We start from the raw sequence: 26,999 nt of genomic DNA on the forward strand, positions 1-26,999 counted from the left end.
GACAGTCCCTTGCTCTGTATTCCACCTCTGTCTGAGTATCTGCTGACTTGGGCTGGCTAGGTTGATTGCCTGAAGGCTTTGAGTTTACAGGTGGCTGGCTTTGAGGCAAAACCTTCAGAAAGAGAAAGTCATCTATCTGATGTCAGCTTTGCCAGGCTCAAAGAGAAAAAAAAACTAATTGGTCAATAGTAATTGAACAAGAACATACAGGAAGGAGAAGGTCAATATCAAATGTATTCCAATGTAGAAGAAAGATATTGTCATCTTCTATCTTCATTATTGAAACCGCTGTCTCTCCGGCAATGCTACTTCACCTTGTAGGCAATATTTAGATGAATAGCAATTCTTCAGGTAAAAAAAAGTCCAGATTGCAGTGCTGCTTTCTTCTTTTGTCAGTGTTTAAATCTTTTAGCAGGCTGTAATGGAATGCAGCACATGGTCCTTGCAGAAATTTGTTCTCCCTGTTTGGGTTTTGATAAAGTAGAGTAAGATTGCATTTTCATTCATCAGGGTGAATACATTGTGAATACACTGCATGCCAATTTCCGAACTTTCCTTAGGCGACCTCATTTTTTCTCTCTCTCCCCCTCTCTTTCTGTCTTTTACATGCATTCTTCTTCTAACATTCAAAAACATGCTAGTTTGTATAGGATGCTTGCTGTGGTATTTGGTTTTTGCCACTCTTTTCTTTCCTTACATTCACTATTCTATAATAGTTTCTTTTTTTTTTTTTTAGAGTAAGATTCGCCATCCCTTTCCTGCTGCTGTCTTGCATTCAGCCATTGTACCTTTATTTGCTCAGGTTCATCTTTGTCAGTGCTGAAACCAAGGGTCTGAAACCACTTGCCCTGTTGGCTGTTATAAGAAAAGTGTCAAATTCACCCCTGTCATCATTTGAGAGATTTATTAGTTGTAGGTTGTGGTGCACTTTGGCAGAATTGATTGCAAGTGTGTGAGCGATAATATTAAATTAGGCCTTGGGGTAAATGTATGACTTCCTTTAGACCCCAAGCTGATCTACTGCATCCTCTCCCCAAGCCCAGAGGAACTCTATGCACTCAGACTGCAGATGATACTCTGAAGACATCAGTGGGTCCCCAAGGTAGCAGCACAAAGGAAGATTAGGCACCCTTCTTCAAGGCTTTTGTTAAGTAATTCCACATCTGCTTTAATAATTCAAAGCAGCACCAGCAGAGCCTCCACACAAACAATATATGGTAACGTTGTGATCTCTGAGGCCGGGAGGAATTTTTATCTTTCCCTTTATGCTGTTTCGTGTGCTATAAACATGAGGTGGGCCTGCCAGGGAAACATATCCACACAAAAGGATCACACAGCTAGGCTCTTAGGTGTTGAACTATGTTTGTGTGTGTGTACATGTTTGAGTTACGTAGGTTGTGCTGTACTGTCACTCACTTGTAACATGAACCAATGTTGTACCACTGCCACTGAGGCACCTGTGGGACTCAAGCCCCCATGAGCAGCCTGTCTGCAGTATCTGTATGTGTGCATGAGTTTCGGTGTGTTTTCTGTGTGAACATGCCGATGAAATAAACATCACATGCACTTACTTCTGTCTCTCGAGGTGCTGAGGATAGGTAGTCATCCGTGGAAGCCATCCCTGTATGTCATGGGGGACAAAGCTGGCATGCAATGGCCTTAGCTGGAAATAAAATAAGACTTATCTAGCCGAATTTAACATCTTTATACATACTGTATTTATTTTCTAAAATCCAAACACAGAGGGGCATTTAGAGAGTCTAATATACACATCAGGTTTTAAATGTATTGTTTAGGGTTTTTGGACTCTTCTTAATAGCCCTTAAGGGGAACACTTCCTTTTTTCTTTAGTTTTCTCTCCCTCTGACTCTCCTCCACTGCACCTGTTTTCAGCAATACCTTTGGGGCACAGCTTGAAGTGAATAATGTATGAGCGAGAAAGAGAATCAGAAAACCTTTGTGGACCTTCTGTCTGTCTCTCTGTCTGGCGGGCTGTCTGTCTGTCTTCCAACCCCTTTGTCTATGTATCTAAGTTTTTTTTCTCTCCCTAGGTTTCTCTCTCACTGGTAATTTTTAACTTGAATCTGTGTCTGTCTCTTGCAGTGAGGTTTCTTGACTGTGGCCGAGGTGGTCTGGTGCGGTTTGAATGCAGTAATCCCTCTGACTTCCGGATAGAGGCCGACGGAGTAGTTTATGCTGCCAGGAGTCTTCAGCACTCTACACTCCCTGTGTCACCGTTGCTGATCAAGGCCAGTGACTCCACCACGCTGCAGCAATGGGTGACCCAAGTCAGGCTGATGCCCTCCACTCAATCCAGCCAGCAGGTGACTACACCTCAAACACTACTATAACATTTCTGACTTGTTTTGTCGATGGTCTGACTGATGTTACTGCCATAGAAAGGTGGAATGATCAATACTTCCCTCGTATCAAATAACATACGCTTATTAGACACACAGCACATTCACAGATGACTAGATCCCGAATGCTGGCTCTACACTAGAGGATAATTGGGCAGATTTTGGGTCTCATTCACCCCTCCCAACTTTAGGGCGTTCCCAATTCCAGGCTGGTCTGAACCAGTTATCTGCCCAAACGATCCTGTAGTGTGAGGAGTTTACAGACATAATCTTAATGTTACTGACCTGATTTCCTGTAGCTTGAAAGAACAGAGATGGAATATTTAGCAGAAACCTGCAATAGCCAATAAGCAAGCTGATTGGGAAACATCACTACATAATATATTATTCTACCCAGCAATTGCCAGTAACTTCATACAAGCCCAGAGCACAGTAATATCAATATGGAACGGCGCTTGGAACGTCAGAGAATGTATGAAAATCACTAAATTTCTAATGAACACAGGTTTCACTTTCCCCTTGACCTGTATACAAATAACAATATAGTTAGCTTGCACTAGCCTCATTTGAGACTAACAACACTTTATTTCCAACTCACCTCCAGCTCCTGCTACAAAATATATAAGCCATGCAGATTTTTTGGTGCAAACCATAGCACAAACAAATTGAACCAGCTGATGACCACGGTAAACCTCCATGTTTGTTTTGTTTCGGTGAGACCTCAAGCCCCTGAAATTACCTCTGTGAAATCATTTAGTATATACACCAAGTGTGTGGTCTGGTGTCTGGTTGTCTGGTGTGTGTGCATTCTTACAATTAAAATATTAATATAAATTGGTTAAATGTGTTGTCATGTCTGTGGTCTCCCACATTATTAAAATTGGTTAAGATTTGAAAATTCTCTTGTGTGCACCAAGCCTAAATTGTAGCAGGTGTTCCAAGAGACTGGGTGGATGCTTGCTCATTAAAACTTAATGTGTCAATTTACTAGGGGCACAAACATATACTCAACACGGTCAGTGGGTATCAAGAGCAGATGCAAAATAGCTCCTCATAAAGTTGATTTCAGTGAACATGCCTTGTGATTGTGAGGTTATTGCTTTATCATCCAAAAAGGGACGCACCGCACCTCTTTCAGTACTTTGACGGGAAGCATCTGTCTGAGCTGTAGAGTGCCGCTCTAACCGTTCTGTTGGACGCGTTGTGCAGTCATCTGCAATTAGTTAGGATGACCGTGTGCTCATATGTCAACATTGTGGTTGGCCAAGGATCAGAGGAAGTGCACAAAAAAAGCCCTGCACATGTCCTATCCGTCTGCCTTGTAACCAGGAAATGAAAAGAAGCTCTAAAGGCTGTGTTATTGCTGAGGTTTTAACTTCAGTGCCAGTGGATTATGTGATCCTGCTCAATTAGATAATATCTGTTGCTTTAAACTTACAGGATGCTACACAGTGACGCTAAACACACACAGACACAGACACATACAAGCTATTCTCAACTGGGTGTGCTGCTCCCTATCCTGACCCATTATCTAGGGTTATAAGTGAGACTTAATGTGCATGTGTTTATATAACTGCGGGAAGATCTTAAATCATTAGCCGTCTGGTGTCTTAATGAACACCCCCAAATGTTAGTAATTGTGTTTGTTTTACAAAGACCAATGTGCTTTTTGTTTTAATCCCTGTAATACACTTAAACAAATGGCCACAAGTGGCCATTTCTAAATGTGTGGTGCAGCAGATAATCTCAGGAAAGACGGGCATCATATTTTATGTGGGTGCAGATTAAAAGTTAATGCCGACAGTTATGTGTGTTTACTGTCAGTGCTATGGGTGCAGTGGTCTGCTGGGCCGAAATTAAACTTGCAGCCGGTAATGATTTCATGGCTTTTCAAAACACCATCGTTAGCCAGTGACAGTCATTACTATAGGGGCTCCTGCAGGTATGTGATTTTAATGATACCATTAGTCACCGTTGTCGGTTGGTCAAAGGCAAATACATATGTGTCCCTAACAGGTAAACAAGACTTTCTACAGGTTTCTTTAGATGTTAAGTAAAAGTGAGAATCTCACATGGGTTCTACATGTGTAAACAAATTATCAACTGTATCATCAGTGTCTGATCTGTATCTGTTGAGAGTTGTTGAATTTGTCCTGATTTGTCCATAATGAAATCAGGGATTGACTTTTCTGTATCTTGCACATTTATGAGGTCCTGGGCGCTTTATCTTCCCCCCAGCACAATTATTGTCATGAATCATCATGCATCTCTTAATCACATAAGCGATTACATTTTTTTATTAGTGCTATGAATGCTGCAGCCTTGGGGAAACATTTTAATCAATGGCAGCCAAACAATATCCTCATTAACATGAGAGTGTCCTCGTCCACTATCATCACCTCTATCAGCACCTCAGCTCCACCGCAGTCCGTGAGTGGAAAATGTTTCAGAATCTGAAAGAGGCAATTTTTCTAAAAGGGCAAATACACACATGCGTAATCCTTTCCACACTCTCACACACACTCAGGCCGACACTCAGCCTAACACTCTCCTGGACTCTGAAGTAGACTAATAGTCAGAAGATGGAGGGGGTTCTGATAGTGTGGATGGGTGCAGGCCTCCAGTGCACCAGAGATAGATGTGCTTTGGGCTGGACAAACCCACCATGCCATTCATCATTCCAGATGCAGGTTGCAAATAATTACTGCTCTCACTCGCACCCATTTTAATAGGGTAATAGATATTTCTGAAGCATGCCCCTTCGTTATCTGTCCGCTTGCCTCTCTGCATTTCCAATGTGTGAAAGCAGTATAATCGGATTTCAAACATGATTAGTGGAAGCTCTCCGACAGCTCCCCAGATGTTAGAGGAGGGGGAACGTGGGATATGGGTCACGATACAAGGTGGCAAAGTGGTAATTAATTTCTGTGTTTGCACAGAACATTTTGTAGTAGTTTCCTGGCCTTGAGTACCGCATAACCAATCAACATTCAAATAATTACAGGCAATAGTAAGGAAGATACTTCAAGGGACGTGACAGTTCCATTGAAATCCCAGCTATCATTCACTGACATTGACGGATTTTACATATTGTTTTTCTGTTTTCCTTCCCGCTGTGTTTTGTTCAAGGTTATTTTAACTTTCTCTGGCACTACTTCAGTCTTCTCAGTCTCTGGAGCAGCATAGGCAATTTGAGCCATCTGTGTGTTTAGTGTCTGGCTTGCAGGTACCATCCTCCTTTGTTTCAAATCTCATTCATTACAGCCGAGGGAGGATGGCAGATCCATTATGGAAGCTGGTCTGTCTGTGTGGGTGCATTTTATCAGCACATAAGAAGAGGTCTGACATTTAAAGCAAACCAGCGCTGGTGCTGTGCGGCTGCCGCAGTAGCCACACCAAAGTGTTTCAAAGCATATCATCACATGTTGCACTGTGGATATTTTAAGCAACAAAGAAAGTTGTGAAAGAATGGATTGTTTGATTGAACAGACATTTAGAGTAGGTATTACATTTGGAAGAGCTTATTAGGTTTTGCAGAAAATGGCAGCATGTTTGCTTTTATCACCACATCAATTTAATTTTGTGTAACAAAAAGGGAAGGGTCATTGGTCAGTCTACCATTGCAATAAGGTGTTGTGCTGTTAACATGATGACTCTACAGCTACGCTAGCAACTCTGTGAGGCTGTACTTATACAGTGATTTGAGCAAAACGCTCATGTCAGCATGCCAACATGCTCACAGAGATAATGATAACATTCTGCTGTTTAGCAGGTATAATGTTTAACATGTTTACCATCTTGGTTCAGCACGTTAACATGCTAACATTTACAACCTGGCACTGAACACAAATTACATGACAAATCCAGCCACGTGAAGTCAGTGGATCAGCAAAGTCAGTAGGAATAATTATCTAGAAACCATGAACGTTTGCATTACATTTCATGGCCATCCATCAGATGGTCTTAGGTGGACCAACTAACATTGCCATCCATAGTGCCATGTTGCTAGCGTGGCTAAAAATGTACATTATTTACAGCATAGATGTGATCACCACCCAGCTCTTGAACTAAATCATTTCCTTTTCACAGGTCCAGGAAGTTGCCGTCCCTCCAGTCATGTCCAAGGATTTGAAGGAAATAGTGTTTCCGTCACGAAATACAGACAGCCAACTCAAACGCATGAAGAGAGACTGGGTCATCCCCCCAATCAATGTCCCAGAAAACTCACGAGGCCCATTCCCGCAAGAGCTTGTCCGGGTAACGTAGCTCACCCAAGCACATGCACACACACATGCACGAACGCACGCACGCACACACGCACGCACACACCACTCTCACAACTCCAAAGAAAATGCTTTTTGCTTGATTTGACAACCTTGTAGGCCCCTGCTGCCCCGAGCTCCCACTCAGAGGGTCACAGACATGAGTCTTATGCCTTCAACAAAATGCTTATATTTACAGCACTTTGCTAAAGGTCGGGGCTCTTTTTTACACTGTATTATTTATCTTTTCTTTCAGGGGGCAGTCGGTGCCAATGTAACATGGTATTATTTATAAGCAGAGAGAAATCTGAAGTGCTCACCAGTACAATTGTTCCTCAGTTGCCTGTTGAGATATTATAGTCCTTTTATCATGGCTCAAGGACACGCACGGCCCAGTTCATTTGCAACAATTCTCTGGTTGGGGCTGGGTGTGGGTAGCTGACAGAGGACAAGCAATACTTAAAGAAGCAATACTAAGAAGAAGTAGATCCCTTTTCAGCAAATTAAGTTGACTTCCTTACTGAATGATAAGTCCTGTACATGCCATTTGTGTGTATTATATTTAATCCGGCCATATTAGAAGGGATGTTTCTGGACTTTAGTGGATGATATCAGGATGAGGAAATACTTTGTTTGCTCAGCATGGATCTGGGGTGTAGGCACAGTGGGTCTCGGCTTACAGGGCAAACAGGATAGACAGCGCAGCCAAGACAGAACTTCAATACTACACAGACACACACACTCTTTATATGCACTCTTTTACTTACACAGCACCCTATTTTTAAACCAGTGCTGAAATGACAAGTCGTTAAATGAGTCAATCTACAGGACGTTATTGTCAATTTTAACAAATAACTGAATAATAAAGATTTGCTGGGTATAGCTTCTCAAAAGTCAGATCTGCTTTACTGTTTATTGTTGATATAATTGAATACTTCTAAAAATCTAAAGACATCTCTATGCAATCCAATGAAATTTCTAGAAAATTATAAACAATAAATAATAGTCAGAAAATAAAGATTAATAATGTAATTAAGTAGTAGCTGTAACTTTGATGCATTCTGTTATTGTGAATATTAGATAAATTAGCCAATTGAGCCAGTATAGTGACCAGTACTAGTTTACTGCAGTTTATTGTCAAATTTAAGGGATCTAAAACACATTCCTTTGTTTTCAGATTTTTCTTTACCTCTCTAATATTTGTATGAGCCTGAAAAATCTGGTATGTTTCAGGTTCTAGTTAACATTGTTGGGAGGCATTCATTAACAAATCTCAACATCCACAGATTCGGTCGGACCATGACAAAAACCGGTCCCTCAGATACAGTGTGACAGGCCCTGGCGCTGACCAGCCTCCCACTGGCATCTTCATCATCGACCCGATCTCTGGAGAGTTATCAGTGAACAAGCCCCTGGATCGAGAGCACATCCCCAGCTTCCATGTAAGTTAGACACAATGGCTCGTACTAAAAAAAACCTCGGTAATGATCTCTATTATTTGCAAATGGTTTTTCCAGCTTACTTCATCAAGAGAAATATGTTCTGTCTGGTGGTGCTGTACATTCCTGCCAGTTGGCATGTGCTCAAGGGTCATGTGTAGCCTAAACTGCCTCCTCAGACTCAATAAAGACTGGGGTCTCCCAGGAAATCTGACTTATCCGTCTGAGAATTTAAGGGATTTAACGTGATGTTTGACGAGTGATGTGATGAATGAATTGGGTGTGTGTGTGTGTGTTAAATACATTAGGAGAACCTCAGCTCCTTGTAAAGCTGCTTTATTCATTAGTGGTTCTTCCATGACATTGCTATGGTCTTTAAATTATATAGCTGTATTTTTAATCGTATATTTTCATGTGCTTTAACACAAACTGGTAGACATCAAGCAAGTAAAACAATGGAACATATTCATCTAAAGGAGTCTACTTGCGTTATATTTGAAAGTCACAAAAGACTCAACAAAAAATCTTCATAGATTTCCTAACTGGTTCAGTTTAAGTGAACTGTATGTGAACTGTAAACTGGAGAGCAACACAGGAGCATATCAGTATTGAGTGTGCTACTGATATGCGAGTTTGGCAATTAATTTTGCTGTAGGCAAGCAACACTGTAACATAGATTCATTGATTAATATGCACTTGAACTACACTATAAGGTAAACATGCACAGGCATATTATGTATACTGTACAGAGCCTGTAGATTTTTCAATATATACTACATTGCTTATATTCACTCTAGAGCACGAGTCCTGTGTCAGGCACCAAACCTGCAGTTTAGTGTCTGTAGGAAAAACATGTACTCGAGGTGCAAAAAGATTCAGCAGATCGGATTTGTTTTCGTAAAACACAACTGAACCTATGCTGAACCAGTGTTAGGCAACTGCACTGAGTGTATGTGTTTCAAGAGACAACTATAAAAATGCAGCTAGAATGCTTGTGTTGTTGTCAACTCTGGCGGGTATCAGACTAAATCTAATCTCTGTTTGTCTTTTTCCCTGCACGTGCTAGAGCTAGTAGAGGGAAAAACTTCTTCTTTACAAAGAGAGAATTCCTCACTTGGTCACACCGCTATGAAATAAAGAGGCTTTTCTGAACCTCTGCGCTTCTACATGCATTGAAAGATTTTAATTATGGTTTGCGGGGTTAATTATCACAGCAGTTTAATGGGTGATATTCAGTAAGTGGTTTCTCCCAACATATTGTTTGCACAGTTGATAACAGTCTTCGCTTGAACAGTTGTACAGTCCAGATGTGTTTGTGTTTTCCTCCAGCTGAGAGCTCATGCAGTGGACCTGAACGGCAACCAGGTAGAAAACCCTATTGACATTGTGATCAATGTAATCGACATGAACGACAACAGACCCGAGTTCACCCATCAGATCTGGAACGGCAGTGTCCCAGAGGGTTCCAAGCCAGGTAATATACCACATAAAGCCGCGCGCAGCACCGCACTGTATGAGCAAACGATTGGCTGTAGTCTGAGTCTCCATTTCCACATGATGCCATAGTGTTAGCAGATCAAAGGGCATTGATAACATTCCTGGGGTGGCCACTTTGTTAACTCTGCTTCTGCTGTATTAAAGCGATCAGTGGACTTTTGAGATCACCAAAAAGAACATTAGATGTCTATATTACAAAACTACAATTCCAACACTATTCAAATAGCACTGTTCGCTCAACTTCTACTGTCTTTTGATAGGCACAAAAAGAAAAGAAATAAATGGACACATAACATGTATTTCCATCTTCTCTCTGTCTTTCTATCCTGTAGGAACATTTGTTATGACAGTAACGTCCATTGACAAAGATGACCCCAAAACTGCTAATGGGATGCTGCGTTACAAGATCCTGTCTCAGACTCCAGAGAGTCCGACCTCCAATATGTTCACCATCAACAATAAAACTGGAGGCATCATCACGGTGGCAGCAGGCCTGGACAGAGAGGTGACTGACTCTTTTGTTTTTTTGTTGCCCTTCATTTCTTCACTCTTTCGCTTTACCTTCTCCTACATCTGTTTATGGGATAGCTTTCCCTTTCTTGATTTCATACACTTTAATGTGTTTGCCATTCTCTTCCCTATTTAATGTTTATGAACGTAGACTTATTATAAAATAGTCGGCATTTAAGTGAAACCTTCATTAGCAAGGCCATCCATTATATAAACTCATTTTCGTTCTGCATTTGCAGCTTGTTGTAGATGTAGATCAACATATCTATTTTCCATGTTTACATAAATGGGTTGTGCATTTTTTATATGATGACAAAACACAGCTTGAGTATCTTTGCTAATATCCAGACTGTCTGAGAGCTAATGAGCCAAAGTGAATTTTGCTGATTATCAGCTAAATGAGAAGTAGAAATGGACTTGGCTCTTTCACACTTATTTACTCTTACAAGGATGCAGCGTGCATCACTGAGCAGCTAAATGTTTCCCTTCCCTCATTCTCGCCTTCTGTGTTTTTTTTTTGTCTAAAGCAGAGGCTTTACTTTCATTTTCTTTCTCTCTATTTCCTGTGCTGTAAATGCTACCACTCTCTAATTTAATTGGATCGCATGGCTGTTTGAGAAAATAAATAAAATAGTATAGAAAGCTGGAGCCAGTTGGTGCAATTCTAGCGAGGGCAATCTGGCTAGGTGGCTGCTCAATCACTTCCGCCCTGGGGCCGCCGTTTTATGTCTGCCAGTTGCCACCATGAAAGTAATTTGCCCGACTCTCATTACCTAGCAACTGGGCCGTCACCTGAGTGGCTTTTAATGTGAAAAGAGTCATTTGTTAGCTTCATGATGGTGTACATAGCAGAGGTGTAAGTTTCACACATCCACTCGCAAACTCACATCCCCCCATAGGGAATAATCAGATTTATATAAAAAGCCACCATTAGCCATCATAATTAAGAAGCTATCCAATTCAGATTTGTTTCATTTTAGTTGAAAACATTAATACTCATGCACATTGAGTAACCAGCTTATTAGAGAGACTTGTAAAGTGTATCATAATCCAATACAATAGCCCAGAAATAAATCTTCATGGAGCTTATAATGCTCACTTTTTGCTGACACTGAGTCAAGAGAGGTGTTGATTCAACCATGGGGTCATTTTTGAGGCTGTAATTTGTGGTAGTTTTGTAGTGAACTGAATTATATACAACAGTGTTTCTAATCTTTTGCCTATCCTCATTTGCATACTTGACAGGGGGATTATATATTATCAAATGCTCAACATAATGTAGTTCACAATAACAACACATCTCACTTCACTGTTTAAATTGCTACATCATTGCCATACAAAAAATTATGTCTTAATCCTGTTATTGTTACTCTTCCCTCCCCCTCCAGAAAGTGCCCCAGTACACACTGATCATCCAGGCCACTGACATGGAAGGCAACCCCATGTACGGCCTCTCCAACACAGCCACTGCTGTCATCAGAGTCACTGACATTAATGACAATCCACCGGAGTTTACTGCTGAGACGGTAAGGAACAAACTCATATCTAAGGCAACACAGTAATCTTAGTGAGAGGGAAGCATCTCAAGGACCCTCATGTCACCCCAATGTAGATATATGCACTGAACCATCAGTTCTGCTCACTTAAATAGTTCTGCTTGCCCAGCATTTCCGAAGTCATACAGATACCCAAGAAGCCAGCCATGTGCAAAGTGTTATATCCCCCTCCAAATGTTGACACATACTGCTACGGGGATGTCTGCCCAAGTGAAGGAGGCACTTACCGTGCTTGCGAATCACTGAAATTTGTAATGCCACTGTTGTGCTATCAGGGGAGAGCAGGGAATGAGATGACCATGACGACATGATAAGTTACCTTAGATGTCTATTTACCCGAGATTGGTCCTGCTGTGCTGTGTAAGGCAAGGCCCAGTGTGTTTTCTGCTGCCACAGCAGTATCACTAACAGCTTGCTGTTCTGTACGTTCATGGTTTATTCATGCAGTTTTTCGGCGAGGTGCCTGAAAACCGTGTGAATGTCATTGTGGCCAACCTGACGGTGACTGACAAGGACCAGCCCAACACGCCAGCTTGGAATGCTGTCTACAAAATCACCGGGGGCGACCCCACTGGCAGGTTCTCTGTGCCCACTGATCCAACCACTAACGAGGGCCTGGTCACAGTCGTCAAGGTAAGGCCCCCTCTTCAAGCTCCGCCCTTTCCCTCGGAGATGAATAGTAAATTGTACTGTGTATGCTATACTGAGATGTCTGGGGGTGGTTGGCTCTGCATTATTTTTTGTCAGTTTGAATATTCTATCAGTATATCTATAACATTTCAGAATTTATTTTAATTACATTGAATTTGATAGAAGTGAAGATGTCGTGTTCAGTATGGCGTAAGAGCTACCAGCAAATTCTCAGCTTGAATTTTGTGTCAATTCGAATTCATTATTAAAACTTAGAACACAATTTTTAAAATTCAGAACACATTCCAGATGAATTTGGTTGGTTGCACACCTCTTACAGCAGCTCTCTTGCTGTTGTGTATCCTTGAACTGGCCACAAAAGGACACAGTCTCCTTATCTCATCTCACTATCTACAGTGAGCTTTCACAATAACAGCTTTTTAGCCAAGAGGAAGAAAAAGCCTTCATTCTTTGCATAGCTCTCTCACCAGTTTCACATAACCAAAAATGTAATGTGATATCATTTATCTTGCATTTTGATTTTGATTTTCTCTCTCTATTCTCTTTTTTACTGTTTTCCAGCCTATTGACTATGAAATCAGTAGGACATATGTGCTGACAGTGGAGGCGAAGAATGAGATCCCCCTGGCCAGAGGCATCCACTCTCCTCGTCAGTCCACTGCCACAGTCTCCATCAGAGTGATAGATGTCAATGAGAGCCCCTACTTTGAGCCCAACCCCAAACTCATTAAACTGGAAGAGGGATTGCTGCCTGAGTCAACTCTGACTACCTTCACTGCACAGGACCCTGATCGCTTCATGCAGCAAACCATCAGGTACTTTACAGTAAAACGAAAAAATAATAACACTGAGAAAGCTGTGCTTGAAAAATTACACATCTTAAGATGAATCAGGTCCAATGCCTTCCCACTTAAAAATATGGCACAGATGTTTAAATTATGTTTTTTTTTATGTTTGTTTTTTTTAAAAAGTGATAAGAACAATGGTGAATTACTGATTATGTAATGCCCAATATGTGACAGTAGAATGACAGGATGGATTAAGAGAACTGTACACTGCCATTTCCTCCATCATTCCTTCTGAAATAACCCTAAGCAGCCAGCATGTCTCCATCTGATTCTTGGTGAACAAGAATTTTTTTCCCTTTTCATCATCAGATGTCTTGCTGCACAGCTGTTTGGCTGTTGATGAGTTTATCTGCCTGAAAACAGCCATTAGAAATAATCTATCTTTGTAATGCCATAGTTTGTCCCACAAATTAGTTTGAGTTACTGATAACAACAAACCAGTTTGGTCTCCCCTGACAGGCTGTTCTCCAAAGTTAGAATAATTATGTAAAATGTATGACATCTAAAATATTTATTCTGTGTCAACAAATTTTAAAAAAAGCATGTGTTGAAGAAAGAGATGCCAAACTGGTAATAGAGACCACATTCATCAACTAGAGTTCCTTCTGCAGAAAACAAAATTGACCCTTTTTCAACTTTATCACTATTTTTAAAAAGAACTTCCAGATAACTCCCCACAGGAAATTCAGCTTAAAATGGATGAAGTGAGTGTTTAAACTTCTATTGTTCCTTCCCTCAGATACTCCAAACTCTCAGATCCAGCCAACTGGCTGAGGATTGACCCCAACACCGGCCGTATCTCAACAATTGCAATTTTGGACCGAGAGTCACCTTTTGTGAAGAACAGTTTGTACAACGCAACATTCCTGGCTTCTGACAGTGGTTAGTAACCATTGAAGTGATACTGCAGTTGCCAAAAATACCTTGTTGAGGTTCTGTGATGCACTGGTTACATGGTCTAGGTGTTTTAGCCAGGCTGTTACACAAGCACTCTATTCTAGGCCATTATTGTTAGAGCATTCAGGAGGAGATAATGCTGCCTTTTCGAAAGGAAGTCTAGCACATGTCTAATGTAGCCTCGCTCTCAAAGGTCAATCTTCCACCCAGCATCACTTTGACTACCACTGTGATGTTTTTCACCTGAAGCCAGTGCACAAACGCACTGTATTTCTTCAAAAAAAAAAACTACATCAGTTACAGCCACAATGACATCCTCCATGCTTGAAGGTCAACCAGGCGCTTGGCCCGTCTGGAACGCTGACCATCTTAGTTGAAGGTTAATGTGCTAGCAATCCCAGAACCATCCAGCATGGGGATATATTCACCTCTTCCCTGCACTGGTGGGATTTACCTCTGTTCAGGTTTACCCTGTTCTCCGGAGCATAGCTTAGGCCAATAGGCTTAAAAACTCTACCAATAAAGAGGTTTCTCAGCATTAATGGGTCAGGATTGGATGACTAGCTCCTTTGAGCGTGGCCTGAATGGTAAAAAAGCCTCTTAGCTGAGTGAATACATAGAGGAGCCTGAGAGAAGCGACAGTGGGCTCTGTTTGTCTGCTTTAGTATTCCCATCCTGTGTCCTTCGTCAGGAAGACGTTCTTCAGGCACACACACACACACACACACACACACACAGGCACACACACACACACACACACACACACACACACAGGCACACACACAGGCACACACACAGGCACACACACACACACACACACACACACACACACACACACACACACACACAACACACACACACACACACACACTTTAGCCAAATGTTCTGATATCTCCCTCTTTCTGTCTACCTCCTCACTTGAGATTAGATTCTCAGATCAGTATGCAGTTTGGATGGGTCTTCTCCCACTAGAGTAAATAGCTGTTTAGAGTGTCTTTATAGCATGAGGCCCAAAAAATAAACTTCATACTTCACTTTCCTCCGTCAAATGCATATTGAGTGCAAAATGAGGGCTGGAATTTCAATAATATATATATTGCTAACCATATGGAAATTTAAGAAAAAATCTTTTCTCATAAATATGTATGTGCTAAGTATGTGAGTCATTTTATGGTCCATGCAGGTGTACCTCCAGCAAGTGGCACAGGTACTCTCCAGATCTACCTGCTAGATATCAACGACAACGCTCCCAAGGTGTTCCCTCAGGAGGCGGAGATATGTGAAAAGCCAGAACCAAATGCCATCAACATCACTGCACTCGATGGAGACCTGAACCCGAACGCGGGGCCATTTGCCTTTGAGTTAGCCCACAGGCCCTCTGATGTTCGGAGAAACTGGACCATCACAAGAATCAGTGGTAAGACAAATAAGGCTAATTAGAATCATATCAGGCTACTTATACTGTACATATGAGCAAAACCCTGGGCTGCGAAATGCCTGAGATAACCTGTCAAGGACATTGATTCATCTTTTTGGAGCTGGCCTTCATTTATATTCATTACTGGAAAGTGAAAGGAGAGAAAGTGACCATTTTCAGCCTTTTTCAATCAGTGGCATTTAATAATCAGAAAGAAAACTGTAAAATATCTAGACCAATGTATGTATATATATATATATATATACACACACATATATATATATATACACACACATATATGTCTGTTGTTCAGTAATTAAAGCTTGAGACTTTGATCTGTGATCCCTGTTAGCAACAGTTAAAATTTTGTGTAAATAGCACACTGCAGAAGGGTCAGGTAGAGCTGGGATCCACAGTATAATATTATATTAACCTCACCAAACAGTCATTAATTGTTTATGGTAATTTCAAACAAAAATACATGAGTGGAAGAACTCATTTGTTGTATTTTCGCTATTAGATAGTGTGAGCTGAAATGCAGTGAATATATCTTAATAGGATAATGGCATTTGGATTATCGCAGCTAGGAATTTAGCCTAAGCAGCATTATCAAAAGGTATTCAGTAGATTTATAAGCTCCAAATCTAAATCCTGACCATGTTTTGGATTAGATATGCTGATGCAACTTCCAGGTAGGAATTTATGCTGCATATTTGTGGTAATAAGTGTGTAATCGTACTGTGAACATGGTCTATACAAACGACTATTCAGAGTTTTGGTTTAATCCCCTCTGAAAGAATTATCTGCTAAAGAAACATGATGTTATTTTATATTTAATCACATTAACTTGCACAATCTCTCAGTACTTCATATTTATGTCCTTTGAAAAGGAGCCATCATAGATCAGTCACCCACTCTTTTTTTTTTTTGTCTTTCTTCCTCTCCATCTCTCAGGTGACTACGCTCAGGTGAGCCTGAAGATCGGCTTCCTTGAAAGTGGTATCTATGAGATCCCCATCATAATCACGGACTCAGGCAACCTGCCCATGTCCAACACCTCCTACCTGCGGATTAAAGTGTGCCAGTGTGACATCAACGGGGACTGCACTGACCAGCAGCACATCATAGCCGCCGGTCTGGGCACAGGGGCCATCATATCCATCCTCCTCTGCATCATCATCCTCCTCAGTGAGTGTCTCAGTGCCTCTCTCAATCAGCACATCACACATACACACACAGGGATTATAAAGACAGCTAAACATTATCTGAGATACTACTAGATTACTGTAGGATTACCAAAAAGATCAGGGCCCCTATCCAAGCTCTAAAACATCGGATCCGATTACATCTGTACGAAAATATGTAAGTTATTATGTTTTGTAATATGAGATCCCTCTCTCTCTCTCTCTCTCTCTCTCTCTCTGTCTGTCTGTCAGTTCTCGTGCTGCTGTTTGTTGTGTGGATGAAGCGCCGTGACAAAGAGCGTCAAGCCAAGCAGCTCCTCATTGATCCCGAAGATGACGTGAGAGACAACATTCTCAAGTATGATGAGGAAGGTGGAGGAGAGGAGGATCAGGTAAGAATCATGTGTTAAACACACAAAGTGTAGACTCCGTTTAAAAATTCTTTGAGTTATTTTAAAGGCTCTGAAAACATATTTTCAGTCAGCTTCTTCCTGTTAGCGTACCCTACATCAACAGTTGCCAAATTAAGAACAGTTTTGATTTTCCAAATGAAAGATTTCGGTCTCTGCTTCTTTGTCTGTGTCCCGACTCATTGGTTCACAGGGTGATGCCAAACACTTAGATCACCAGTCAGGATTTAGCCACATGTAAATCAGAATCTGACTACGGTTGTGTGGGTGTTTGCTTTTTTCTTGCCACAGATCAAACTCCCACAGTCCTGGTGCAGCAGATAAGATGAATTTTTGAATGTTTAATTGGTGATGGATAATATTTTTCTGCCTGAAGTTACACTTTTAGTATCACTCATTTAGACATGAATGTTTACATGAATGGACAAATACTTCAGATCTGAAACCAGGTTTTCGGGATCTTTTAAGGTTTACTTTATTGCATTTTACCTACATGCAGTAGCTCAGTAGAGTGACATTTCTTTGAAAGGGTGACATGTGACGGCGTGTGTGGTCTTTGTCAGGGGGGAACATTCAGGTCACATCTACACAGCACAGTAGCAGTTTGTGTATAACTGAGGCAGCATAAGGACAATGAGGACCACCTAGTCTTTTTCTGCAAGCATACATACTGCATACTTTCTAGTGTTACTCCTGCTCATTATGCTGCTCTAAGATACACCTCGCAGTCATTCACAATGAGGAGTGAGACAGCTTTCACTGGAAATTGGAAATGGTAGGGTTTTTTTTTTTCTAGAGAGGAGCTGGGAATCGAAGCCTGGAGTCAATAAGGCAAACACATTTTGATCCAATCGGTTCTGGAAATATTGGAAATGTTTCCTCAGCTGGAACTGGTTCCCACTCAACCACCCTAACACACAAAAACACATATACTCAATAGAAATGCAGTGCCACAGGCATCAATAAAGTCACATCTCTGTAAAGTCACATCTCCCTGTGCACTGATCAGGCACATACAGACACAAATTCAATTGTCCTAATGACCCCTTGTTAGCAGAACGGAATCATTTCATAAAAAAAGGCAGTAATATACCAAATGGGCTGTTTTCTTGCTGCTAGCTGAAGTGCTCCAGTGGCCTAGGTATAGCAGAAATGAGTGGGAGACCCTGGTCTGACCCAGTGCAGTGCCAAATTAGCCTTGGAGACTCGTAATTGGTAAGCTGATGTCATTTGGAGACAGACATCTGCTGTGGCGCAATAATGAAGCTCTGTCTAAGGTAACAATATGACTGGAAAGCCATTATACATCTGCCAGTGATTAGGCAGGAGGGAGTACACCCACTTGTGTATTCACATCCTCACTTTCACACAAAATGCACAAACTTGTGGACCAGAACACTTTGTAAAGGAAACTGTTGCATGATATAACACTCCTCAAAGGCAAACAAACGGGTGCAGCAATTTATTGAGGGAAAACAAGCTTCCATTTTGACTGGCGCAGAGAAGTGCAGGGCGCCAGGAGAAAATGGTCTTGTCTGCAGAATCGGGGAAGTCAGTGTTGGGTAAAAAATGGGCCTGACTTTCCCGGCGATGTGGTCTTTATAATGCCCACCTCTGTTCTCCCTATCTCCCGCTGGGGAGGAAATTGAAGTGTCAGACCATTGGGCGCTCTCAGAGTATATGATTTTAGTTGCTGCTGCCATTGCCCTGGTTTGTATTGGTTTGTGAAGCACTCATTTCATCAAAGGCAGACAGCTGATCTCACTGCACTCTGTGGACATGGAAAATATAATGCAGAAATAAGAGTAAATTGAGAAGTTGTATACAGGTTTGCAGGTGAAAAAGATAAAATGTAAGGCAGAGATGAGTTATCTGCTTCTTCAAATGACCTCAGAATATTTTGATGCACATTAACCTAAGACAGTGTTGCTTTCGAGGCATGAATTGAAATATGTTCTGATTTGTTTTTCAATCTCATGTAATAAATAAAACAAAAAGAAATCAGACCTGTCTATGCAGATAGTATAACTGCTTCATGTATTTGTCACTGGAGATAAAGGGAAGTTTAATATGTCAGAGAACTGTAACATCTCTTACAGGATAATTTTACTAGAGCTAGTTTTTGCACTTTTGGCCATTATTTCAATTATGTTAACAGTGTAAAATATATGTAATTGCTAAGATTTGGGATCATGCACTATGTCCTACAGTGCAGGAAATACAAGATTTAAGAGAGTAGTTAGAAAAATTGGGATGTATGCTTATTCACCTTCTTGCCAAGAGTTAAATGAGATGATTAATACTATGCTCATGTCCTTATGGTAAATATGAAACTTAAATTAGCACAAAAACTGGAAAAAGAGGAAAACAGCTAGCTCAGCTTTGTCCAAAAGTGACTAAATCTACTTACCAGCACCTCTCTTTCCAGTCTTCATGCAAAGCTCAGCTAACTGGCTGCCTTTTTTTTTTTTTTTTTTTTTGGCACTGACAGACATGAGAGTGCAATGACTCTTCTGATTTAATTCTCAGTAAGAGAGTGAATAAGCATGAAGAATTTCCTAGAATGTCCAGCTATTCCCTTTTAAGCATGTTGTAAAGAAGCCAGCACTTAAGTTAAGCCAGAAAGTCGTTCTGTAAACTTCAGTGGATGTTTGGAACAAACTGTTTGGGTAATGGTTTTAATTGTTCTTCTCTATTTATTCGTACAAATAACCTGGGGTTTGTTAAAAACCTGTGATCATATGGCTGCTGCATGTTTCAGATCCTATTGCATTTAGTTTTAGAGATGTTGCTGATTTGTCAGATCTCTGATGAAATGAATTTGTGTTATCTTATTATTACCAGCAGGAATGATGGCAAATGATCTGAAAAGGAAGTACTGGACATCAAACTCACTGTTGGCATGATGATAAATAAACTCAGTTCTTTTTTAAATTGCTATAGCTATGTCTCACAACAGATTAAGTGTATAAGGCTTGGCAATGTTCAGTCTCCCATGTTTGAATGTGGGTCATGAGTGCCAGAGGCAGCCATTTCACCAGGCCAGTGTACGTGTGAGGAGTCAATTCCCTGAAGGGGGCCGGTATGTCATTAGACCTTCCTGCTTAGTTCAGCCATTATACGGCTCTGCTGCAATTCCTGTCACCAACTCCTGACCCCTCCGGTGTGCGCACTCAGGGAAGGTCAGGCGAGAGTCAGACTGAAATGGACCAAAGATGATGGATGGCATTATTGCATGATGTGTGATGACCATTGTTCCTCTGCAGCTAGCCTCAGGGTTGATTGTCATTCCCTACGAAATCAAATTACACATGAATAATCAATGTGCTTGTTTTATATTTGACATGATACTTAATAGTGTGGAGTTGAGAAGGTGTTTGTCAAGTGCCCGCTCGCTTTGTCGTGTTTGTATATCTGGGTTGTTTGTGCATCATCACAGGGTTTATATTTATTCTCACGTTTATTTTTACATCGGAACGTCTGCAGCCTTTTATTTATTTATTTATTTATTTCCCTGGTATTGAGCGTGCATGCGCCTGTGTGTGTAGGTACATGTGCAACTGAGCAAAGACAATTTTGAAGGGGGATATTAGAGATGGATGGATTACTGAAAATCTTCTAAAGAGGGACAATCCATCATGCACGCTTATTAGGCACACACCCTGATTCTCAAATGGCATTTTCTCTATCATATCTGCTGTCACCGTGATACCATCCAGACATTCAGCTCAGCTCAGCAAGGCTCTTTCTGTCTCTTAACTCCTTTTCTGTCTTTCTCTCTCTTTCTCCTCCTCCTTCCCTGCCCATGACTTTGCACAAACTGCAAGCCATTCAGGTTGCCTTGGTAATGTTAATAGGATTAGCAATGGCTTATGCATATCCACCATCCCGTGTCTGGGCATTGATTAGAGCAAAACAGTCGCCTGCACATCCTTCCTGCAGCACACTGCACAAGTACAAACACTCTGCAGCGTATGATGTGGTCCTCAGCTTGGCCCCCCTCACTGCTGGCTCTTTTAATGTGTCAAATTGTCCCTGGGCTTGTGCTTCACAGACAAGAAGATTAAAGTTTTCCTCGTGTTCCCTCAACTCTGCTCGCTGCATTCTGAACTTTAAAATCTTCCCTCGACTTAGCTGAACTCCTCTTTCCTCTGTACAGCACATGAATGTGTTTACCTATTTAAATAATCGCGCTTGGTTTGGGGTCTTGTCACACTGCTCAGCTAACTCCCATCTGTCTATGTGTTCCCCAGGATTACGACCTCAGTCAGCTCCAGCAGCCGGACACGTTAGAGCCTGATGCCATCAAGCCGGTCGGAATCCGCCGTCTAGACGAGAGACCCCTCCACCCCGAGCCACAGTACCCCATGAGGTCAGCAGCACCCCACCCTGGAGACATCGGAGACTTTATCAATGAGGTAAGAACACCAGCCAGCAACAGTTCTTGAAAACTGAAATCAAATCCCAGGATCCTGGAAGAGAGCTGAAATGAAAGGATCAGTGCTGTCACAAAGCTTGAATTTCATTTTCAAGTTGAATGACTTTCTTATAATAAATTTGTATCTAAATAAACAATTTGGCTCAGTATCGAGGAGTTAAGCACCGCCTTGTAGTGAGAGAAAAAAACTTTACTTTAAATTGAATCAATTATTATTAGAATTGTTTTCATCTTCTCCCAGCAGTAGCAGAAACTTTTCTCATCTCACATACATCCGATCAGACATGTACTAAGCCCAAAAAGTACATGATGCTAACTCACTTAGATATAATTGTTTTTCTCTTCACTTTCCGCCAAAGTAGTTATAGATGTGTCAGCATAGAAATAGGAGATGAGAGGAGCAATACATTGGCTTTCTATCGGAGTGCAGTGTTCAGAGTGCCCTCGTTTGCCTGAGGCCATCATTGACTCTAGCATGAAGGGAGAATGTAAAATGAAAAGAGCAGTCATGTATTTTTCACAAGCTCCAACAGACAAGAGTTTCACAGCATTACAAATGGAGTTCTCTCCTAGTTTTTGGATGGTGCCCATGTTTTTAGATTAGAACTTGCTCTTTCAGCTCTGCTCCCTGACCATCTATCTCTCAGATCCCTCTACCCAGACACTACTCATTTTCACTCTCACCGTTGTGAATACACCTAATACACTCGTCCAGCAGTTGTGGAGTGCAATTGCGCCTTCCAATAAAGAACAGCTCGACAATGTGCTCCATCCTTCATCAGACTTGTTATTTTAATATTCTCACAAGACCTTTGAGACTTTTCAAGTCTGAGCATCCTGACCCAGAAAACACTTGCTGCAACCAGGCAGTGTTGATCTGTTTTTAGTCCCAGATTTGACTGTCGCTAAAGCTCAGTCATGGTAGCTCCAGCGCTCACACGGAGCTGGAATCTGACCTAACTGATAAGGGCTAGCTGCCAGAGGAGCAATGAGATGAGTGGTGAGGGAGGGGAGAAGGGGGGTGGCGGGGGTCTGATCTTCATCCTGAAATGTGCACATGCCCCAGGAGCTTGTGGCTCTTAATTAAATTAGAGGGACAAAAAAATTAGGCATAGATTTAGCATAAGGACTTTAACCTCACAGTCGGACAAACAAAGATCTATTAGTCAACTCCTGGTCTGTTCCCACAGAGGGGGGGTAACATTAAATACATTATCGCCAACTTGACATGACCTCTGTTGGTCACAGGTGGACGCAGTGCCACGGAGGAAGACAAAGCTGAAATGATTGCATTCAGTGTTTTGCATAGTGCCTTGTTTCAGCCTGGGCAAAGTTGTCTGTGAATATAAATACCAGTGGGTTTCATTACACATCTCTCTTTGTTATCTGCAGGACAGAGCGACTCCAAAAAAGTTAGGACAGTTCACCATTTCACTAAGAGTTGTGATTGTCTGTAGCACAGCAGATGATTCAGTTCTAATGAAATTATGAAGCTGGGTTCTGTGATTGACTAATCGTATGAGACTGCCGGTGGGGTTTTGGTCGCAGATAGAGGGGGCTATAACCAGCAGAGCGATTATGGTTGTAATTGTAATGAACGATCCATCTGTCATATTTCCCACCAAATTATCAGCACCACGGCCCTGAGCAAAATACTTAACGAAAGCTAACAAGTGGAAAATAATCGTTAAGTGCCCAGGCACTTTAATTCAATCCATCTTTTTATTTGAGAGCATTTCAGCGCTATAACGGCAGCATAAAGGAAACAATAAATCTTTGACAAGTTCCCAATGAGCTGAGGTCTCGTTTCTCTTGTGTTATGTTGCTCTACTTCTTTTAATTCATTTATTATCTGTTGGGTGTCCTCACTTGTGGCCGTACGAGGGAGAAAGCAGGCTTGGATCCAAAGTGGTTCATGGCCAAAGCACATCTTAACTCCTAGATTAGCAATCCATCAAGTCTCCTGAGTCCCATTAAGGAATGAGGCTGGAAATCAATAACAATCCATAAGGACCTCTCATGACGCTGTGAGGATTTCTGGGAATGTCCAGCACAATCTTCAAAATAGACCAAACCCAACCAGCACCACGAGCGTCAAGTTAACAAACAGAGAGACACGTTTTCGGCAAACACACACATGCTTCTCTCATTTCTGCCTCAGTTGAGTCTTGTGCTTACTGCTGCTGTTTAGGCAGGAGACAGATAAAAATGAAATATTTAAAGATATCGCTATCTAGATTATAGATGTATCAGTGCTGGAGTTGTACTGCCTGTGCAAAGGCCTTTGAAGAGAGAGGGGGGCCTTGCACAAGGGTCAGTGGGGGAGGGGGTGATGATTCCACTCAACTGAGGCTTCTGGTCACGCTCAATCTTGGCTTTTGATCAAGCAGCGGATAATCCTACATCCCAGAAACATCAGGAGAATGCCAACCAAAACAGAGGAAACTCACAGGAACACCAGAGCCTGATTTCCTGAACAAGTGGAGGCAGAACCACTGACTGGTTTTAGGATAGATTAGCCTGTTCGTGTGCAGCAGTAGGGGGGAGGGAGCAGCGTTCACGTGGCTCATCCCCTTGTTGCAGACGACGTCGGCATGCAGACACCGCCTAATCTTTTCATCTAACCGTGGTTTTATTTCCTTCTGTACAGGGACTCAAGGCAGCAGACAACGACCCCACCGCTCCTCCCTACGACTCCCTGCTAGTGTTCGACTACGAAGGCAGCGGCTCCACAGCTGGGTCCCTAAGCTCCCTCAACTCCTCCAGCAGCGGGGGCGACCAAGACTACGATTACCTCAACGACTGGGGCCCTCGCTTTAGAAAACTGGCGGACATGTACGGTGGAAGTGACGACTAGGACACACAGCCACTCCTTGAATGATGATGAAAAGATGGAGAAAAAAAAATGAAGAAAAGGAAAGATTTCCTGTTGATGGACATCTACAGCTTCTGATATTCCCCCGAGAAAGTGACGGAACTGTGACAGAAAAGAAACAAAAAATAAACATTGATTCAGAAATTTTTTCAAAAACCAACCTAGGCTTATTGTTGTAGTCTACGCATACATATGCTTGTTGAAAGCTTAGGCATAGGCTGTGGTCCAGTTATGGTGGATGTGGGAGGGAACACTGGTGGACTGTCGCCACTCGGATTGTTGGTATTGAATGCGCTCAGTTACACTTGAATTTCACAGTACAGAAGCACTGGGATATAATGTGCCTTTTTGTACATTTTTTTGGATCTAAATGATTAGTTTTATGTTCAAGGCTTTAATGGTACTGACTTTTGGAGTGATTTCAAACAAAGTATGTTACACTCTGGTATGCTTCTACATGCTTTTTTTCTTTGGTTACACAATGCTCCTGTTTGTTGAAGATTATTTAAATAAACTACAAAGAAAATGAAGGATCATCTGTTAGCTTGGATGGAAGGAAAAACAATTAAGAGCAGCACTGTACAGTACGCTAGACTTGTAGACTTTTTCACTAAAAAATTAAAATTATGCAGCTGGTTGCAAATAAAGGGAGTTATGAATCATACTTTTGTAGCAGATTTTTTTTCCTTTTTTTTTTTGAAGTGATGTAGTATTTTACAAAAACAACAAAAAAACTGTTTTGGTCTAATCTATGTACACTTCATATGCCTTAGTCATCATCTGATATTTTCAAGTTTTACTTCACTGTAAAAAGATGTGTGTACATAATGTTTTTTTTCTTTATCTTTTTCTTTTGATGTAGTATATGAAGAAGTGCAAAAAGTTCCAAACTTGTAAATGTATAATTTGGACTACAAATTCAAGTTTTTTGCATGTTTTTATCAACAAAAATGAAAAATGTTGTTTCCCAAATTTATTTACAAAGTGAAAAAATAAAAAATCTGGGTGACATTAAATGTGTAGAAGTTAAGAGAGTTTTTTGTATAAAAAAAAAAAAAAAAAAAAAACAAAAAAAACACATTGATAAAAATTGAAAAGTAGTGATCTTGTCAGCACAACTGTTGAATTTGTACCAAAAAGGGGGGGTGGGGCGGGATGACATGCTAGGCACTAATTAATGATTCAGCTTTAAGACTGGAAAAGGTTTTGGACTTAAGCCTTGTGGATAACCATGTGTACTGGAAAACAAATTATACATCTCTGACCCCAACCATCCAAATAAAATGCTAATTTTGGAGCTAAAAACTGCCTCTTTATTTATTTGTTTTTACTCAAACTCAGCATTGTTGCAGAGGCTTAATTAGATTGCGAATTGTGCAATCTATCTCAAAGGACAAGAGCTTTAAACAAAAAATAGTTCGTCGGACAATATTTTACCAGAGGCGAGAATAAATAATTTATACCGTTATTCATTTGTTGCTTGCACCCATTGTATAAAAACCAAAATGCTTTAGGCTCATAGAAGTCTGTGGATGATAAGTTGTTTGACTTGCAGGCTAAGAAGAAAACAATAGGCTCATTCTGTAACAATATCTGTGTGTCCCTAAGCCAAGTCAAGGTCAAAAGCTCATTGAAAAGCCAAATCCATCCAGCACCTGCCTGCTATCAGGGATTTGTACTGTAAAATACTGTAAGTCAGATTGGACTTGGACTTCAAAATGAAGAACGCCTCCAAAAAAACTGCCTCTGGGGACATGGCATGTATCTGGGCTCCTGGGACATATGGAAGGACATCTGTGTGTGTGTGTGTGTGTGTGTGTGTGTATATACTGTATGCGGGGTGGAAGCAGCGGTAACGATCCGTACAGTTGTCACGTGCACGGTGTCTTGGGATGATGAAAGTCACAGAGCGTCAGCCGTTTAGCCTTCACCTGCCCTTCCTTTCCTCTCCTGCCTCTATTACTGTGGGACTTGTAATTCACACAGCCACCACTTGCACCTAGTTGAATAGATGTGGACATGGCTTATTAATTCAACCAAATTATAGTGGAGCAAGTTTGGTTTTGTAGTCCTCGCACAAAGCGCAATGAATGTCTATTAGAGAGTAACCAGTGAACCGTACTTGCCTTTTGTTTTTCAGCTGGTGTAATCAGTGTAGCTGGTCTGTGTTAATCAGTTCCACATCCTGTACCTCTTGAGAACACCAGTAGTTTTTCATACCACCTCCTGAATGAACCTGAATGAGGAGTTATTCTTGCAGAGGTGTTTTCAAATGACCTCGTCTGGTGCATATCACTTATCTTTGAGTATACATAGCTTTTCACTCCATCTGCCAGAAGCAACATGAAATTTTACAGTGCCCAGTCAGATGAGAGAACCTCGAGGTGTTGTTTCAACTGCGACGGGAATCAGATTTGTTTCGCCAAATCGCTTCCTCTGACTTTGAGTTTTTCAAACCAGATGGTTGGTTTTAATGTACCGTACTTCTTTTTGTTTCTGCTTTCCTAATAAAGGGGGTTATACCGCTTCAATCTTTGCCTAACTACATTCTCTGCTTTGATCTTGGGCAGGCACAGATGTGCTTAGTGACTCACCATCTGAAAAGGGCTTCATCAAATCCTTTTTATGGCTTAGATGTACCCAGAGTTAACAACT

At 41.3% G+C, this 26,999-nt stretch overlaps 1 protein-coding gene across 1 annotated transcript in view; it reads left to right on the forward strand.

Moving 5' to 3' along the window:
* cdh2 (cadherin 2, type 1, N-cadherin (neuronal)) overlaps nucleotides 1–25,360 on the forward strand; it is a 59,980-nt gene extending 34,620 nt beyond the window's left edge. The window contains exons 3-16 of the mRNA XM_056391260.1: nucleotides 2,104–2,324; nucleotides 6,450–6,617; nucleotides 7,909–8,064; nucleotides 9,391–9,535; nucleotides 9,891–10,063; nucleotides 11,457–11,594; nucleotides 12,072–12,257; nucleotides 12,837–13,090; nucleotides 13,863–14,005; nucleotides 15,204–15,437; nucleotides 16,392–16,625; nucleotides 16,874–17,013; nucleotides 21,285–21,449; nucleotides 24,120–25,360. Coding sequence (XP_056247235.1) covers nucleotides 2,104–2,324; nucleotides 6,450–6,617; nucleotides 7,909–8,064; nucleotides 9,391–9,535; nucleotides 9,891–10,063; nucleotides 11,457–11,594; nucleotides 12,072–12,257; nucleotides 12,837–13,090; nucleotides 13,863–14,005; nucleotides 15,204–15,437; nucleotides 16,392–16,625; nucleotides 16,874–17,013; nucleotides 21,285–21,449; nucleotides 24,120–24,326 — 2,564 coding nt within the window. The 3' untranslated portion in view covers nucleotides 24,327–25,360. The remainder of the gene's footprint in view (nucleotides 1–2,103; nucleotides 2,325–6,449; nucleotides 6,618–7,908; nucleotides 8,065–9,390; nucleotides 9,536–9,890; nucleotides 10,064–11,456; nucleotides 11,595–12,071; nucleotides 12,258–12,836; nucleotides 13,091–13,862; nucleotides 14,006–15,203; nucleotides 15,438–16,391; nucleotides 16,626–16,873; nucleotides 17,014–21,284; nucleotides 21,450–24,119) is intronic.
* The last annotated feature ends 1,639 nt before the right edge of the window (nucleotides 25,361–26,999 follow it).

Source organism: Seriola aureovittata, chromosome 12 (assembly GCF_021018895.1).
Source record: "Seriola aureovittata isolate HTS-2021-v1 ecotype China chromosome 12, ASM2101889v1, whole genome shotgun sequence".
Lineage (NCBI taxonomy): Eukaryota > Metazoa > Chordata > Actinopteri > Carangiformes > Carangidae > Seriola > Seriola aureovittata.